Raw genomic sequence first — 17,304 nt, 5'->3', positions numbered from 1 at the left:
TTATATCTCTGCTATCTATATCTGTAGTTCTATCCTTCTTTCATTCTGAGTATTGTTTATTCCTTTTTTGTTGATCAATCTTAAAAGTTTACTTTATCATTTTAAAAGGACCAAATATTTTACTTTATTTATCTTCTTCATATATTACTCATTCATTCATTTATTCAATAAAAGTATTTACTGAGAGATGAGTTTATGTCAGGTACTTCTCTTGATCCTAGACTTAGAGCAGTAACAAAACAAATAAAGTTCCCTGCACTTGGGGAACTCACAGTCTTATGGAGAAGACAAGATGTAACAAAAATGACATATATTGCATGTCAGGTGGAAAACAATAAAGCAAAAGGGGACACAGTTTAGAGTGGCAGTGAGTGTCCAGAGCCATGAGGATTGCAGTACAGGGGATGAAGGATGAAGAATTTGAGTGTGTATAACTAAATTAGACCAAAGGACCTAACAAGATTCAACCTGAGTAATGATGAGAATTCAAGTGAAAAGACTCCATGGATACAGTGAAAATAACATGACACCTTGGGAGAAGTTTTATATATATATATATATATATATTGTTTTATAATAGATGTGATAATATATACATATTTATTAAAGTATGTATTTGGAGGAAAGATGTCCGTCTTTCCTCAGGGCAAGGTTCCAGTTTTCTTTTTAGCGATAGTTTTACAGAAGGGACAGTATAAATTTCCATTCTATTCCCATTGTAGTATATGCCTAATACATTGAACAGATGGAAAGTGTGGTGGTATTTGCTCATGAAAAATTCTCATAAACAGGGACAAATATAATGCCAAAGAAAATATTTAGTATTTCATTATTAACTAAAAGGGGGTTTAAAATTTGAACTAGAAAAATATTAAAACTAAGCAAGCTTTTACTTATACTTAGTGTTAAGTACTGTTTTCTAAGGGTTATGAAAACTACTGACAGGAACTTGTGTTTCCACTTTTCTTCCTGTACTCTTTCAGGCCAGATGGAGACTATGTATCTTCGCTTAATGGCGGAAACATTAAAGTCATGGAAGGAAATTCAACAGGACACTTACCAAAATTCTGCCATGAGTGTGGGACTAAATACCCTGTAGAATGGGCAAAGTTTTGCTGTGAATGTGGCATTCGAAGAATGGTTCTGTGAATAGAGCCCAAAAAAAGCTAAGTCCAGAATTTTATGACTGTTGCTGCTTGGACAGCTAGAGCACTTCCTTTAGTGATTTTATGCTAAAATTATTCAAAATACTTTTTTCAGCAATTTTTGGAGCATAATCCTTTGGCTGTGAAATGTGTGTGTATATATATGAATGTGTACCTATACTGTATATAATAAATACCTGATACCCCAAACTGTGCCATTCAAGAAAATAGTCACTCATCTGTCAGAGAATAATTTCAAGTGGAATCATTAACTTAGGTATTACTTTTCTGTTACAGTTGTTGAAGCACATTAAGCATACCTTCACAAAATCAAATGCTAGTGCTCAGCCCTTCAAGCTTTAGGATGATCGTTACTTTGAGGAAAAGTCAGAACAAACATTTTTATTATTGGTGCCTATTTTCATGTAGTATAAGATTGGATGCTTGGAGTTTTGCAAGAGAGTATTTTCAGTTGCAGTTAGTTATGTAAGGTCATTTTCCTATAGAGCTGTTTTACGGTTAATTTTATAAATATTTAAAAAAGAGAGGAATTCAACCTCTACAGGTCTATGTTGTCCTTTACTCAGTATATCATTAATTATATAATTTAGAGATCTTTATTTATTCTTTAAAATGTAATTATGCAGTTTCCTTTTCAGAGACACAAGACTAAAAAAGATAAATGTATTTTATTCTAGTTATAACTTCATGACTTTTTTTTACCTCTGTGTGTTAGTTGAATGTATATTCTTTCTATTTCTAATTGTGTCTCCATGTTTCACTTTTTTCTTTTTCATTACCTCATGTCTGGGGAATTTTAGTTTACTACTTCCTTATTTTTGCAAAGTTTGAAAATAATTATTTAATGTAAGAGGCACAAGATTCCTTGCAAAATTCTACATGTTCATTTCTGTGTCTGAATTTAGAAGAAATTATTTTAATGGATTTCAAAGCAAACCACCTGACCCTAATAAATAATTTGGATAATTAATCATTACTGCAGGGCATGCAGGTAAAAAGTATTATTTTTTAATTTCCCTTGAAGTATAGATGTAGTGATGAGTTGGTTAGGGTCTAATTTTTCCTACTTATATTTTCTGTTTAGTGTTTAATATTGAAATACCATTCACATCACTGTAAAAAAAAACAAAACACTGAAAATGCACTGCTTTAATGCACAGCTGACTTATGTAATTAAACATTCACAAAAACTTAATTATACTTTAACTTTGGCTAAAATACAGCTTTTAATTGTCACACTTTCAGTATGACAGTATTTAGTAGTAGATTCTTTGATTGCCTGTGCAGCCCAGGTTCAATAATTCCTTAGTAATTTCTGTTGAATGGAAAGAAAACAGCTTTGTGTAAGCAAATCTTCTATAGGCCATTTCTAATTTCTCGTTTATGATTATGATCAACTGTGTAAGGGTTAATGTAGAAATTTGTGGCTTTTAATTTTCTCTGAAATTTATTTATGCTTATACTTTATAATTGTATTCATTAGTGTTTTTGGTTTTGGTGGTTGTTGTTGTTGTTGTTTTCCCTTCAGGCAAGGGATGTAAACTTTGAGGTAATAGGAATTGTCATTTTATTTACCTTATAGTTTCTTTCCTGACTTTTCATTAACTTTTTTAACCTGATTGTCTTTATTCAGTCATTGGTCTAAAAAAAAGAGTCCATTAGCTAGATTAAACTTTAATTTAGGAGAATAATGTACATAAATTAGATTTTCATTTCAATGATATATGTTATTCTGTCCTGTTATAAATCATACAAAGAACTTTCAACTTTGTTTTCCCTGGAACTGAGCACTATTTTTCGTTTTCCAAGTTTGTTTTTGTTTTTTTTTTTTTTTTAAGACCATATAATTTTTACCCTAGGAAGGAGTAGGTAAATGAGCTCAAAGTGGCACATGTTTGTTTCTCACAGAATTTTGCAGTAGCCAGTAAATGTTATAATGTACTACATGGAAAATGAGTTGGTAAAAAATCATCCAATTCTAGAACCCAGAGATTATTATAAACAGTAAGTAGGTGAAGTACACTTATGAATTATGAAACATGTTGTGACAGTGTATTTAAATGCATTTTTGAATTACTTACATATATTATTCTCACATTGATTTGTTGTGCAGTAGTTCAGTTTATAAGAAATTTTCCTAGATCTATGCATCATTTACTTTTTTATTTATTTTCACAAGTATTTGCAGTGTGGTAGAATTAAAAAAATGATTGTAAGCTTAAATTAAAAATGTAAAAATTGCTTATATATTATTCTGAAAGTCATTAGCTTGAAAAATAAGATTATTATGGTTGCTGTTGTCTCTTGTCCACTCTGTTTTTTATTACAAATACTGTCTTAATTTTTGAACCAATTCAATAAAGACAGAAAGCAAAAAAAAAAATTTTCAATTGGTCTTTATTGACATCATAGCTTTTAACCAGACATAGGTAGAGTACACTGAAATATGAAGAAAATATTCCAAGTCAAAATACAGATTTTTTTAATGAGATAGTAGCTTTTCATTGGCAGGTTTTTTGTGCCATCAGCTTTTGAAGAAATTGCTATTATTTTGTAGAATTGAAGTGTTTTATGGCATCTAAGTATTACAAATAATGTTTCATTACAAGATTTCTAAGACAGAAAAATTTTCTTTATTCTAGTAAAATATAGCAGTTAAAAACATTAGTGAAGTCAAGGTTGATAGGAAACATTGTGGATATTTCAAGTTAGGTAATATACAGTTTAATGGCAAACAGTACTGGTTTGTGATCAATACTTAGTGATTTAGATGATCATATTTAAAATTTTAAACAGTAGTTGTCTCTAGTAAAAATACAATCAAATTAGACACATTTGGTTTGTATTCAATCTTCCCTGGGCTAGAGGCGAATACTTTTACCATGAATAGAAGCTCAGGGAATGAAAAATAATAGAAGAGGTACATAATTACAAAGAAATCTTGTCTTTATTTGCATTGCAGGTATATATGTATTTTATATACTGGATGTATTTTTAGTACTAAGATAGGTTAACTTTTCCAACTGACTATATTATTGAATAGAGCAGTGGAAAAATCATTAAAACTGATTTAATGATAGCCACACTTTCATTTAGAAATTTTTGAGATTACTACTGTCAGAATACTCATAGATAATATTGCCTGGTTTATATGTGAACTGCTTTTTGCCACTAGAGGGTGCTTTTAGATAATTTAATATTGCCAACTTCCAATTCTTATTTTAAAGGCCTCTCATGATATCTATCTCATATAGGTATGAGATAGATATCATGGCGTTACAGAGATTTATAAAAGACAGTTTTTATTTTGTTGTGATTTTAGTAATTCATATGTTGATTTTTTAAAAAAAGATTTTATTGATTTATTTGAACAGAGAGAGAGAGATCACAAGTAGGCAGAGAGGCAGGCAGAGAGAGAGGGGAAGCAGGCTCCCTGCGGAGCAGAGAGCCCAAGTGGGGCTTGATCCCAGTATCCTGAGATCATGACCTGAGCTGAAGGCAGAGGCTTTAACCCACATAGCTACCCAGGCGCCCCTTATATGCTGATTTTTAAGAATCTTAGTCTAGGGGTTCCTGGGTGGCTCAGTCGTTAGACGTCTGCTTTTGGCTCAGGTCATGATACCAGGGTCCTGGGATTGAGCCCCGCATCGGGCTCCCTGCTCATCCGGAAGCCCATTTCTCCCTCTCCCACTCCTCCTGCTTGTGTTCCGTCTCTTGCTGTCTCTCTCTCTGTGTCAAGTAAATAACAAAGATCTTAAAAAACAAAAAACAAAAAACCTTAGCTCATTTTGGGTACCAGGGTGGTAGTAATTAATAGAAATGTTTAGTATTTCCCCTCATACTATTTTGTTAGCAAATTTGTGCATCTCAAACATATTACTCAAATATTACCAGATACTCCTTGTACTATTACTCTATTTCATCTTAGTTGCACATTTCCTTTTAAGATAATTGTTTTTCAATCATTTAACCCAACTTAATGATATCTAATATAGGAGAGTGACATCTACTTACTATTTTTTGTTATTTTATTTTAATTCCATTTAGTTAACATACAATGTTATATTAGTTTCAGGTGTACCATATAGGGAGGGATTCAATACTTATATACATCACCCAGTGCTCATCACAAGCGCACTCCTTAATCCCTGTCACTTGTTTCATCCATCCCCCATCCCCCACACCTTCCCTCTAAAAACCGTCAGTTCTTTATAGTTAAGAGTCTGTTTCTTGATTTGTCTCTCTCTCTTTCTTTTTTCCCCTTTGTTCATTTGTTTAATTTCTTAAATTCCCCACAGAAGTGAAATCCTGTGGTACTAGTCTTTCTCTGACTGACTTATTTCGCTGATCATTGTACTTCATGCATGTTGTTGCAAATGAAAAGATTGAGAGTGACATCTATTTAAATAAGTAAATTGTTAGACCAACTAACATGAGATACACAAAACTAAAACTTTAACTTATACTTACTGGACACTTTAAAACTTTATACTTACAATATTTAAAAGAATATACATGTTCTTCATTCTCTGATATGCTAGGGATAGAGAGCAATAAATAAGATGTGATTAAGTCCTTGCAGTAATGTTGATGTAACTTATTTGGAGAAGCTGATATATACACAGACAATTACAATTTAGGACAAAAAGGAGGATTCGTTTTCATGAAATTTTATTATAAAGTACCAACAAAATACCGCTGAAATGTTGAAGGTAGATCTTCTTATCACATGTTATACAGCTGCTTTTTTTCTTTTCTTCCCTGTCCCAGTGCTTAGGAGAAAGCCTGGGAGAATGGGAGTGAGAGCTGCGCTTTCTGCACCTTTGCTGGGGAAAAGGCAAGGGTAGTAGAAAGGGTGTGTGTGCAATGGGGTCCATTGGAATGTAAAGTGTGAACTACTTGGGACTGTCCTGAGCATTGAGGAAAAATGATGCTGAGTAAAAATTACTAATTCCACCTGTTCATCTCACTTCATATAACTCTCCACTCTCCTTGTCCTTTTTCTCTCTGCTCAAATACTTGTTTCCTATTTTGAATTTGTACGGATAAGGTTGGAGATTGCCAGTAGTTCTGAGTAGTGGTGCATATGCTTAACAATGAAATGCTGATTTTCATTCATCAAATCAACAATCTTAAATTATATTAAAACTGAAAACTGTCATAGTGCACCAGTATGAATGCCCTTATCCACTAATGGTGGAAATAAAAATTGATAATACTTTTTGAAAAGTTGACTAATTTTATTTTAAAAGCCTTTAAAATAGTCATGCCTCATAACTTAGTAATTTTGTTTCCAAGGTACATACTGTTTCTTGAGAAAGTAATCTGAAGTACAGAAAAATACTTATGCAGACCATATTTAATAGGACTGTTATTTGTTGTGATAAAAATGAAACTATTTGGCCAACCTATAAACACACTGATCGTTGCCAGAGGGGAGGGGAGTGGGGGAATGGGCAAAATGGGGGAAGGGGCGTGGGAGATTTAGGCCTCCAGTTAGGAAATGAGTAAGTCATGGGAATCTAAGGTACAGCATATGGAATATAGTCAGTGATGTTGTGTTGCATGGTAACAGACGGTAGCTACACTTGCGGTGAATATAACATAATGGATAGAGAAGTTGAATCACTATGTTGTACACCTAAAACTAATGTAATATTGTGTGTCACCATACGTAAATAAAAAATAATAATAAAAGGCCAATTGAAATACAAAATTTCATTTAGTAAGTTAATAACTAAACTGCTTATTTTAAAAGTTTTTATTTATTTATTTGACTGAGAGAGAAATTACAAGTAGGCAGAGAGGCAGACAGAGAGAGGAGGAAGCAGACTCCCTGCTAAGCAGAGAGCCTGATGAGGGGCTAGATCCCAGGACCCTGAGATCATGACCTGAGCCGAAGGCAGAGGCCCAACCCACTGAGCCACCCAGGCACATAAAAGGCCAATTGAAATCACAAAAACATTTAGTAAGTTAATAACTAAAGTGCTTTTAAATAATTTTTAATGGTATAACAAGGTTCTGTTTTATCACTAAGACAACTAGTCTAATACATATGTAAAGAATGGCACAGATAAAGTCTCGAAATATATTCCTCAGAAACCTTTGAAATTTTTTATTTTAAACCTTAATTCCTCAAGGGTGATTCTCTTTGGAAACATACTATCCGATTAACTATTAATTTGAAAATTTAAAACAATAGGCTTGTTTTTTAGTATGTCTTACTACAGATAAAATCAAAACTCCATTTAAACAAGCAGCATGTACGCTAGACCAGCTCTTTATCCTCAGTGAGGCACTATGTTCAAATGGTCTTCCCTTGGTCAACACTGGCGTTGTTCTCCTTCTTGTATCCATAGAACGGTTCTATCTCACTGATGCCATTACCAGAAAACCTGTATGAAGAGGAGGGGCAGTTATTCATGGCCTTAAATACTTTACTATAGTTTAAGTAGAAAACATCAAACAATACTAGGAATTAAAACCTGTCCCAAGCCCTACCTAGTAGTGAGAAATTTTGATCTATTTTAAATCTAAATTTTGTTACTGTCTGGAATGGGCATTTGTTAAACATTTGTGGTTAGCATCTTTTAGAAATTCTCCTGTGTGTGTGGTGAGTTTTTGATTTGGAATCCCACTGCCTCAAGAAGATCATAACCAGAGTTTAGTTTTCCATCCTTTCTTGCAGCTGGGGAGTAGTCCTGTCACCTGACGACTGAACAGACTTGGATTCTACAACAAGCAAAGTGAGAAGCAGCTGTAGAAGCAGCAGCATCTGTTGTTGGCGGGGGAGAGTGGGGGGTTGAGAGGGTTGGTGAAGTTTGCTGGAGAGGCACGAGCTTCAAAGGTGACAGTGGCAGAGTCCAGGTGTGCTTTGTGCCCTATGGTAGCACTTGGTCTGACTTTCCTCCTCTGGAGCAGACAGTCAGTCTAAATTGGGTCTTGTTTCTGGCTACAGAGCCACCAGCATTGATTATCTGGCTCTCCTAGAGATTCTGTGAATTACCCAACAACTTTTGATAGATTTTTTTTTGCTTAAACTAACTGGACTGAGATTTGTTATTTATACTTAAAAATTCTCCAGTGATAAAATTTGAGCTGACCTCATGCTTCCCTTTTATAATGGCCATGGTAATGGGAAAAATGCTTACAATCATATTCTACAGGAGGGAATCTTCAACATATTGAATCAAGATACCTTTCCTTATCCCAGTTATGGTAGCAAATAATCACAAACTGAATTTTTTTTTCAGGAAGATAGAAACCTTTTTATTTATTTTTTTATTTAAATTCAGTTAGCCAACATATAGTATATCATTAGTTTTTGATGTAGTGTTCAACAATTCATTAGTTGCTATAACACCCAGTGCTCATCACATCACGTGCCCTCCTTAATACCCATCCCCCAGTTGCCCCATCCACCCACTCACCTCCCTTTCCACAACCCTCAGTTTGTTTCCTGGAGTCAAGAGTCTCTCATGGCACAAACCAAATTTTAAGAAATATGCTATAATCATAATTACACCTATTGGGCAGGGCTACTTTGAAGATTATCAGAAATGTGCCTAAAATCTCTGCAATGTTTGACACTTAATAGGCTATCAGTAAAAGGGCAACAATATTTAGTAGTAGTAATAATTTTGGATATATGTGTATGTTACATGTTCATCAAATTTAATTCCTATGACGTGCCGGGCACTGTTCTACATGCAGTGAATGAAGCAGTTGAAAATCTGCATCCCTTTGAAGTACACATTCTAGTGGAGGAATACGAAAACATACTAGATAAATTAGTAAACATTTATTATTAGAATGTGACAAGTGCTATGGAGTAAAATAAAGTGGGGAAGAGGTGGTTAGAGACAGTAGGAGAGTGGAAGAGGGTTGCAATTTTAAATACGGTACTTCAGGGATGATTTCATCAAGAAAGTGGTATTTGAGCACAGACCTGAAAGAGGAATGAGGCATGAATGTTCATCTCTGTTATGTATTGCATTGCTTATTGGATTGTTCCCCCTAATGTTTGGTGTTTTCTGCTAAAAAGAGTATTCAGTATGGTTGAAGCATATGGGTGGAAAAGAAAGTAAAGGGTATTTTATGCAGAGGGTGAAAAGGGCAAAGGCTCTGAGGTGGGAGCCGAGTACCTCTAGAATGGTTTTAGCAAGGAAGAGATTAGAAAATTAAGTCAGGTAACGCAGCAGCCAGACTGTATATGCTTTGGAGGCCACTGAAATGATTTTACTCAGTCAGATAGGAATCAGGGGATGACATGATCTGGCTTCAACATACAATCTGTGTATGTTCTTTGGCCTCTAAATTAGTGTGAAATAAAAGGCAAGAGGAAATAGCTGTTGTCATTTCACCCCAAAGTGTCTGTGTATATTGATCAAATTAAGTACTCTAAACACAGCGCTCAGAAAAGTGTCACATGCTACAGTGTAGATTGATATTTGATTATGTATAATTTAGATTGAAACCGAGACTTTTCAGCTCCACCTGAGTATAACAAAAGGAAAGGTATCCCCATTTCTCCAGACTGCCATCCCATTCCCTAATCTTCCACTCATTAGAAGTAAAACCCTAATTTTTTTTTATTGACAATTACTCTGTCTCATTTAGGGAGGCAGAAGTTAGTGATTAATTCTACTTTCTAAATTTAGTACCTAATATTCATAAACTTGTCTTTCATTCTTATTTCCTTATTCATCATTGTAGAATAATCTTACTAGAACCTTCAAAAGTAAGGGACAGATATTCTAAGTTACATTGAGAAAGAGGGTTTAATATAAGATGCATGTGAATTAAAAATGGAAGGTCATTAGGTGCTGAGGCAGCTCCAATAATTAATTGGTCTATCTGCCAGCCTGTATTCTTCTCAGAGCTCATTTGTATATTCTCTGTTGTCTATCTTCTTCACTCACTGCTATGTATCTTTTTTGCTCTCCCATTCATTCAACTTGTCAGTATCCAGCTGAATTAAACCTCACAACTTTCTCTTACTCATACCCATTTTGGCCAAATTCATTTAGAATTGTGGTTCAAGTTTCTGACACAGAGCACCTGAATTACTTCATCTTTTCAGGCTACATGACCTACATCACAGATCATTCATTAGTCAGTCTATCAATTAGTTGTTCTTAGGGCTGATTCCCTTTACTCCCTTCTCATTAGCTGGGATAGAGGTATGAGTTCACATGCCAAAGAACAGAGCCACTTAGAAGAAATCTTGGATGTTGGAGAACTCCTTACATGAAGTATGGACATCACAGAGAATGATTGACATATTTAGAAAACAAGTATTTGTTTATATTTCTAATAACTTCAAATGAGCAAATCTGAAAATTGAAGTGAAAGTGTTTTATGTAGAAATGTGTCAATAACTATTAGTATTAATTTAGAGCAACTATTCTCAATGGCAGTGGAGAGATAAAGCCCTGGGAAATATGTAGCCAAAATTTAGTGAAGATGAAGCGTTGGATAGTTTTAAAAGGCTAATTCATTATGCCTGTTACTTTCACAATACAAACATTAGAAAGTAATGCTTGACAAAATCTCTGCTGGTGGGGCTATACTGAAAGTAAATTAAGAACTTAAAAAAACGAGAGTTTAAGTTCTGCATTCAGGGAAAGACATGACCTCTCTTGCAGATGACAATGACTGTCTATGTAGAAAATATATATTCCTTGAGATATATGTGTATGTATATATATATATAACTAGAACTGATAAGTTCAGGTTTAAGAAGATCTTAGGATACAAGGAAAATATACAAAAATAAATCTTTCCTATCTACCAGTGATGAATAGCAGAATTTGAGCTTTAAATACCATTTACAGTAGCATGTGGGCATGCATACACACACACACACACACACACACGTAAATAGTTATACATAAAGCTAACAAAATTTATGTATGCTGAAAATTCAAACACTGATGAAAGAACTCAAAATATTTAAATAGAAAATATAGTGTTATTAATGCAAAGAATAAACATGGTGAAGATATCAGTTCTCTGCAATTTAATCTATAGGCTCAATGCAAAATGAATCAAAATTTCAGCAAGATTTTTGTGGTATTACAGGCTGAATCTAAAATGTATATGGAAAAGCAAAAGAACTACAATAGCCAAAACAATTCTGGAAAAAATTCTGAAGATTTATTCTACCCAATTCCTAGATATAAACCTATAGTAATCAAGTCAGTGTGGTATTTGGAGAAAAGGTAGATACTGATCATTGGAACAGAACAGAGCATCCTTAGGTTCAGACAAATATGACAAATTGAATTACAAAGGGGCAAAGACAATTCAATTGACAAAGTACAGTTGACCCTTGAACACCACAGGTTTGAATTGCGTGTGTCCACTTTTACATGGATTATTTTTTTATAAATATTATAAAGGTATTTCCCTTATGATTTTCTTAACATTTTCTTTTCTCTCACTTTATTAGAAGATTACAGGGTATATGAAGAGCTATATTAAAAAATTAAAAAAGATTACAGGATATAATACATATAACATACAAAATATATGTAAATCAACTGTTACTGGTAAGGCCTTCTGTCAACAGTAGGCCATGTTGTTCAAAGGCCAACTGCATAGAGTCTTTTTAACAAATGGTACTAGAAGAACTGAATGTCCATATGCAAAAAAAAAAAAAAAAAAAAAGCAACTGTGATACACACCTTATATTAAAAAATAACCCTAAATGAGTCATGGACCTAAACTGCAAAATGTAAAATTATGAAACTTCTAGAACATTGGTTTCAACTTTTTTCCTGAGACACTTCGGCAATGTCTGCAGACATTTTTGATTATCACTACTTGGGGGAGGATGGTACTGGCATTTAGTGGGTACAGACCACATTCCACAATGAACAACCCCCCCACCCCCACAACAAGGAATACTAATTTCTTGGTTTGGATAAATGTACCATGGTTATGTAAGATGTCAGCCTTAGCGGAAACTTGTAAAGAGTATACAAGACCACTCTGTACTATCTTTGCAGGTCTTCCATATATCTGAAATTATTTCAAATATGTAAGTAATAAATAAATCTCTAAAAAAATTGTGATAAGCTTCAAAGGTAGAAATTGGCAAACACATCCATCTCTCACATGGTAGCACCTGGTAGGTTATTGAGTTATTTGCAGAGATTAGCAATGAAGGCACAAATGAAGGAATCCTCAACTCCACCTGGTAAGTGTGGGAAGGCTTCAGAAAGGAAGAAAGCCTTAGACTAGGTCTTAAGGAAAAGAAATCAGCAAGCAAGAGCAGTAAATCCTGAATTGTAAATGTTGCCACTTGTCTTAATTTTCATCATGTAAGATATAGATAGAAAATTGATTCACTTTGATGGGGCACCTGGGTGGCTCAGTTGATTGGGTATCTAACTCTTCATCTTGGCTCAGGTCTTGAGCTCAGGGTTGTGAGTTCAAGCTCCACTTAAAAAAACTGATTCACGGGGCGCCTGGGTGGCTCAGTGGGTTAAGCCGCTGCCTTCGGCTCAGGTCATGATCTCGGAGTCCTGGGATCGAGCCCCGCATCGGGCTCTCTGCTCTCTTGGGGAGCCTGCTACCTCCTCTCTCTCTGCCTGCCTCTTTGCCTGCTTGTGATCTCTCTGTCAAAAAAAAAAAAAAAAAAAACAAAAACTGATTCACTTTGAGAATAAGGTCCTAAAGTGTATCTAACCTCCCTCACTTGGAAAGTTTGTCCTACACAGAAAGAATGCACTTCTTTCTTACCATTTTGTATGGAGAGGATGTAAAATAAGCACGTGAAAGTAAATCCCAGGGTATTCCCAAACCAAAGTAACTATTTTGCATCTTTCTCAAATACTAAATAATTCATGAATCTAGGTGCATACATATATTTTAATACTGAGATTTTAGGGGCGCCTGGGTGGCTCAGTGGGTTAAAGCCTCTGCCTTCGGCTCGGGTCATGGTCCCAGGGTCCTGGGATCAAGCCCCACATTGGGCTCTCTGCTCAGCCTCTCTCTCTGCCTGCCTCTGCCTACTTGTGATCTCTGTCAAATAAATAAATAAAATCTTTAAAAAAAATTAAAAAAAAAAAACTGAGATTTTAAAAACTGTTGGAATTGATTATCAATGTACCTACCTATTTTATTTCTCTTGTCCTGTTATACTTCTACAGATTCTATTATTCTATTATTCTAGTCTATTATTATTCTAATGTAATTTTTGATATTAATACGCTGGTTTAATGCAATTTGTTTTTACTTATTAACCATGATATGTCTGGCTTTTCCCATTAAGAGCTGGAGGGAACACAAAAGATCATACACTCTTTCAGGAGAAAACATAAATAGAATTATGTAAATAATAGTTATATTTAAGATAAAGTATTAAGATGAATCTGATCAGATAATAATGCATATACAGACAATTAAGTGCTAGGCAACTAAAGGAAGAAACAGTAACATTATCCAGAATTATCATGGAAGCCACAGCAATTGAGGAGAAAGAAACTGAGATGCCCTTGAAGTTTGAGCAGGATCTGGAAAGAATTTGGAAGAACTTTCTAAGCAGTAAGAACATAATAACTAAAGACATGAAGATTGCATGGAGAGAGTACCATAAAGATTATCTGACTTAGAGTTTCTGGAGAAGTATTTTCAGTAGATTTGATGAAATATCCTTTGTAAGCTGGCTGTCAATGGAAGTATGAGGTAAGGCAAAGAAACTTTTCTAGTTTTAATAGAACTATCTTAATCCTGAAAGGAGTATTTCCTTCAACAGATTCCTTGAAAGCCTATTTTAAAAGACCTTTAACTGAGTCCCTTTGTATAATTCAAAATTCCCTGAAGTACATTTAGGTAATGGTTTTTACATAAAACTAACATTCTCTAGTCAAATTTTGAAAATTTTATGTTAGTGTTAAAACTTAAAAAAAAAACTGTATGAGCTTACACAGCCTTTAATAATATACTTGTATAAACTGTGACTCTCCAAAAGAAATTTATCTGACCTGAGAACATAGAATCCTCCCTCTTTTTCTTTTTCCTTTGTTCATTTCTTCTCGTTCCTCCACTTTTTTCTTCATCCTCTTCGTCTCATTGTCTTATTTTTTTGTAGCATTGTTGAGGATTAGGGTTTCTTGGAACAAACTTTAGAAAATGCTGATTTAAAGCCTCCACATACATATTTGAAAGAAAAATTCACTGAAATAAAACAAGTCTTTAATTGGGGAGTAGAAATAATAAAACTAGAATACCCAAGTTTGTTATTAATTAGCCTGCCTGTCTCTACTTACCTTGCCTAGTGGGTACGAAACAAAGAAGGCAAATACAAACACGAATGCATGGGTATTTTTTCCCCCAAGTATTTGACACAACCATGTATGCTGAATGCTGTTTTGAGTGTAAATTTTCTCTAAAATTCAGATCGATCATAAACCAATGAAAATCAAGGAAGACAATTTTGATAACCTTCAGCAAGCATTTTAAAATATTGTTCCTTATTTTACCATAATCTCAGAATGTTTTTTTCAACACTTGTTGGGGATGTTTTAGACTGCCTTTAAGGAAACACTTTCAAGGACAGTTTTAAGAGTTTACCTTTAGAAATGTGAAGTTCCCTCATTTCTATAGCTAATGGTTTACCAACAATGCCAGTTCATCAGGGTGGTGTATCACACAGCTGACCATGTTTTATGGTAGAAGGAAGCACAGTTACTTGGAAAAGTCCCTCTGAAGATAGGGTTTGGTGAGGAATCGTCCGCTCCTAAAAATATTCGTCAGCTCCCTTTCTGGAGTTAATATGAAAACCAAACAGAAAACATACTTGATTCAAAGCCTTGTGAACGGAGCAACCCGTGAACTCCATACAACTTTCTATACAATTCTACACAGCTGTCTGCACCTGTGAGGGTGAAGGGCATAGGGGTTAGGGAGAGTGAGATGTCCACACAAACTGAGAGGATGGTCTTTACCACCACACAGTGAGGGCAAGACCTGAGCATCACTTGAAGCTCAAATCAAGCCAGTCAGCACTTAATTAGGGGCTGAAGAAGGTGTTCAAGAGCAGGAAGGATGTGAGTTGAGCTGACTGGTGACTGTGGTAGAACTCTGACCTGTCTCCACTAGGGTTTTCATTTCCCTTTATAAGCAAGTGAGGACCGTTGACAGACCTTCTAAACTGGATCTGGTATATACAAAAGTCTCTTTTAAAAGATTAAAATTTAACATAGAAAGTAATGTTCCTGTTCTTATATAGTTTTGGTCTCATGTACATTCTGAGTAATAAGGTTTAAAGTCACATATTCAATGACAGAGCTCAAGTAGTAGTACAGTATTAAAAATATTGTCTTAAAAATTCTTCAAAATTCATGAAGTGAATCTGACAGTGTTATTACATAGGTCATTTATTATCAAAGGAGAAATGTCATCCAAAGCCAGCAATTTGCTTGTAATACTGTATGAAAATATTTTTATATAATACAGATATAGTGTCAAAATTAAATATACATTCCATTAATTAAAAGGTCAACATATATTATTCTGTTAAAAATATGCTTCCCAAATTGCAAACTCATTTAGAAAAACTTTATTACACATAAATGACAAAAGTAACTCAGTATTATGGTTTGGCATCCTTAGAACAGGTGACTTTCTATTTTGTGAAATCATTCTTTATGGTCATCTTAAAACATTTGCTATACCATTAATGAAGGCACTGTCTTATGCATTCAAGTTTAATTACATGTCTTAATCTCACTGAAGTATCTTGGACTCCTTCATACTGCTTCTTTAACCCTTACTCTCTTTGGCATTACCCACATTTGTTAACTCTGAAACATGTCCAGCACAGAAGACAACAATTTCCACTCTCCTTGTAGCATGCTGGTGCATAAAATTATTTGGATAATAAAGCAATGTTAATTTTTAATTCCTGCAACCTTTATATACTTCACAGGTTTTACATGTCTTCTTCTGAAATTTTAAAACAGTTTTAAAAAGTATTATTGCCTTCAATACCTTACTTGGATTGTCTTGCAAAAAAATCACAGAATTAATACTGATTGATATATGTCCAAAAACATATGAAGGTTTGTCGATTGCAGCATTTGGTTTGCACTGTTTATATCCATCTTCTAGTACTACAGTATGAATTTCTCAATTGCTCTAATCCACTTTTACCAGGATGCATTCTGTAACTTCTAGGGTACTCTACCCCCCATATGAGCAGATATATTCTTGAAGGATACAAGTGAAGTTCATATGTCTTTTTATTGCCACTCCATATTTTTCAATGTTCTTTAGAGCCCCTCAAAATTTTATTCCAACAAGTTTTTATCTTTTGTAGTAGTATCCCTAGGGAACACAAGCTCTTCTGTTTTCTCTGTTCCTTTACAGATTTATTGTCTTCCTAGAAAAATATATTAAAACAAATTTTAAACTTACATTGAAAAAATACACATTTTCAAGTGTTCAAACTTTAGTTAACATCATGTTAGGTTATGCTGAAGGTTTGCTAACTAACCAGGATGGCTACTTTCTTCATACACTTGTTTTCTAGTTTATGTGCTCCTATACAAGTGGTTTGCTCCTGTCTTTTGCCCATTACCTATTGATGTTCTCATTTTGTTGCTTTATTTAAAAAAATGGTGCTCTGATATTTTCCCTAGCCTCTTTTATTTTAAAAGTGGCTTTAAGGGTCACCTGGGTGGCTCAGTTGGTTAAGTTTCTGACTCCTGATTTTGGCTCAGGTCATGATCTGAGGGATGTGAGATGGAGCCCTGCATGGGGCCTAGGCACTGCATGTGGTGCCTGCTTAGGATTCTCTCCTCCACCTCCTACCCCCACACACTGTCTCTCTCTCTCTCAAATAAATAAATAAAACTCTAAAAAAAAACAAAAATTAAGCAGTGGCATTAAAAACTGTAGCTTAAAGGAATCCAATTTCTAAGGGGTACATCCCATCTCCTTTTATTAGCAATATAATGATTATTTTCAAAATGAACCATAGAAAAGAAAAAAAAATTCAAAGGGAAACATAAAGGAATTAAGTTGAATAAAAAGCTGATGAAGAAAGAAAATTATACAATTATTCTCACCAAGTTTTTAGTGGGTTGGACTTTACCCTGGGAAGGTAGCTTTATTCCTTCCTCAAAAA

General features: G+C 34.4%; 2 protein-coding genes across 6 annotated transcripts in view; one reads left to right on the top strand and one right to left on the bottom strand.

Annotated features, from left to right (window-relative positions):
* The window catches only part of ZC2HC1A (zinc finger C2HC-type containing 1A), a 55,928-nt gene extending 53,120 nt beyond the window's left edge, over window positions 1-2,808 (top strand). For both annotated transcript variants that reach the window (XM_047724608.1, XM_047724609.1), the window contains one exon: window positions 984-2,808. In XM_047724608.1, the coding sequence (XP_047580564.1) occupies window positions 984-1,149 (166 nt within the window). In that variant the 3' untranslated portion in view covers window positions 1,150-2,808. The remainder of the gene's footprint in view (window positions 1-983) is intronic.
* Window positions 2,809-7,055: 4,247 nt separating this feature from the next.
* IL7 (interleukin 7) overlaps window positions 7,056-17,304 on the bottom strand; it is a 55,178-nt gene continuing 44,929 nt past the window's right edge. For 2 of the 4 annotated variants that reach the window (XM_047726352.1, XM_047726350.1), the window contains one exon: window positions 15,721-16,557. In XM_047726352.1, coding sequence (XP_047582308.1) covers window positions 16,438-16,557 — 120 coding nt within the window. In that variant the 3' untranslated portion in view covers window positions 15,721-16,437. Of the gene's footprint in view, window positions 7,562-14,202; window positions 14,939-15,720; window positions 16,558-17,304 lie in introns of those variants that run through there. The other 2 variants (XR_007126681.1, XR_007126680.1) reach the window with 2 other exon arrangements.

Source organism: Lutra lutra, chromosome 4, assembly GCF_902655055.1.
Source record: "Lutra lutra chromosome 4, mLutLut1.2, whole genome shotgun sequence".
Lineage (NCBI taxonomy): Eukaryota > Metazoa > Chordata > Mammalia > Carnivora > Mustelidae > Lutra > Lutra lutra.
The sequence above is the reverse complement of the archived record's forward strand: the minus strand, read 5'-3'. Positions and strand labels throughout refer to the sequence as shown.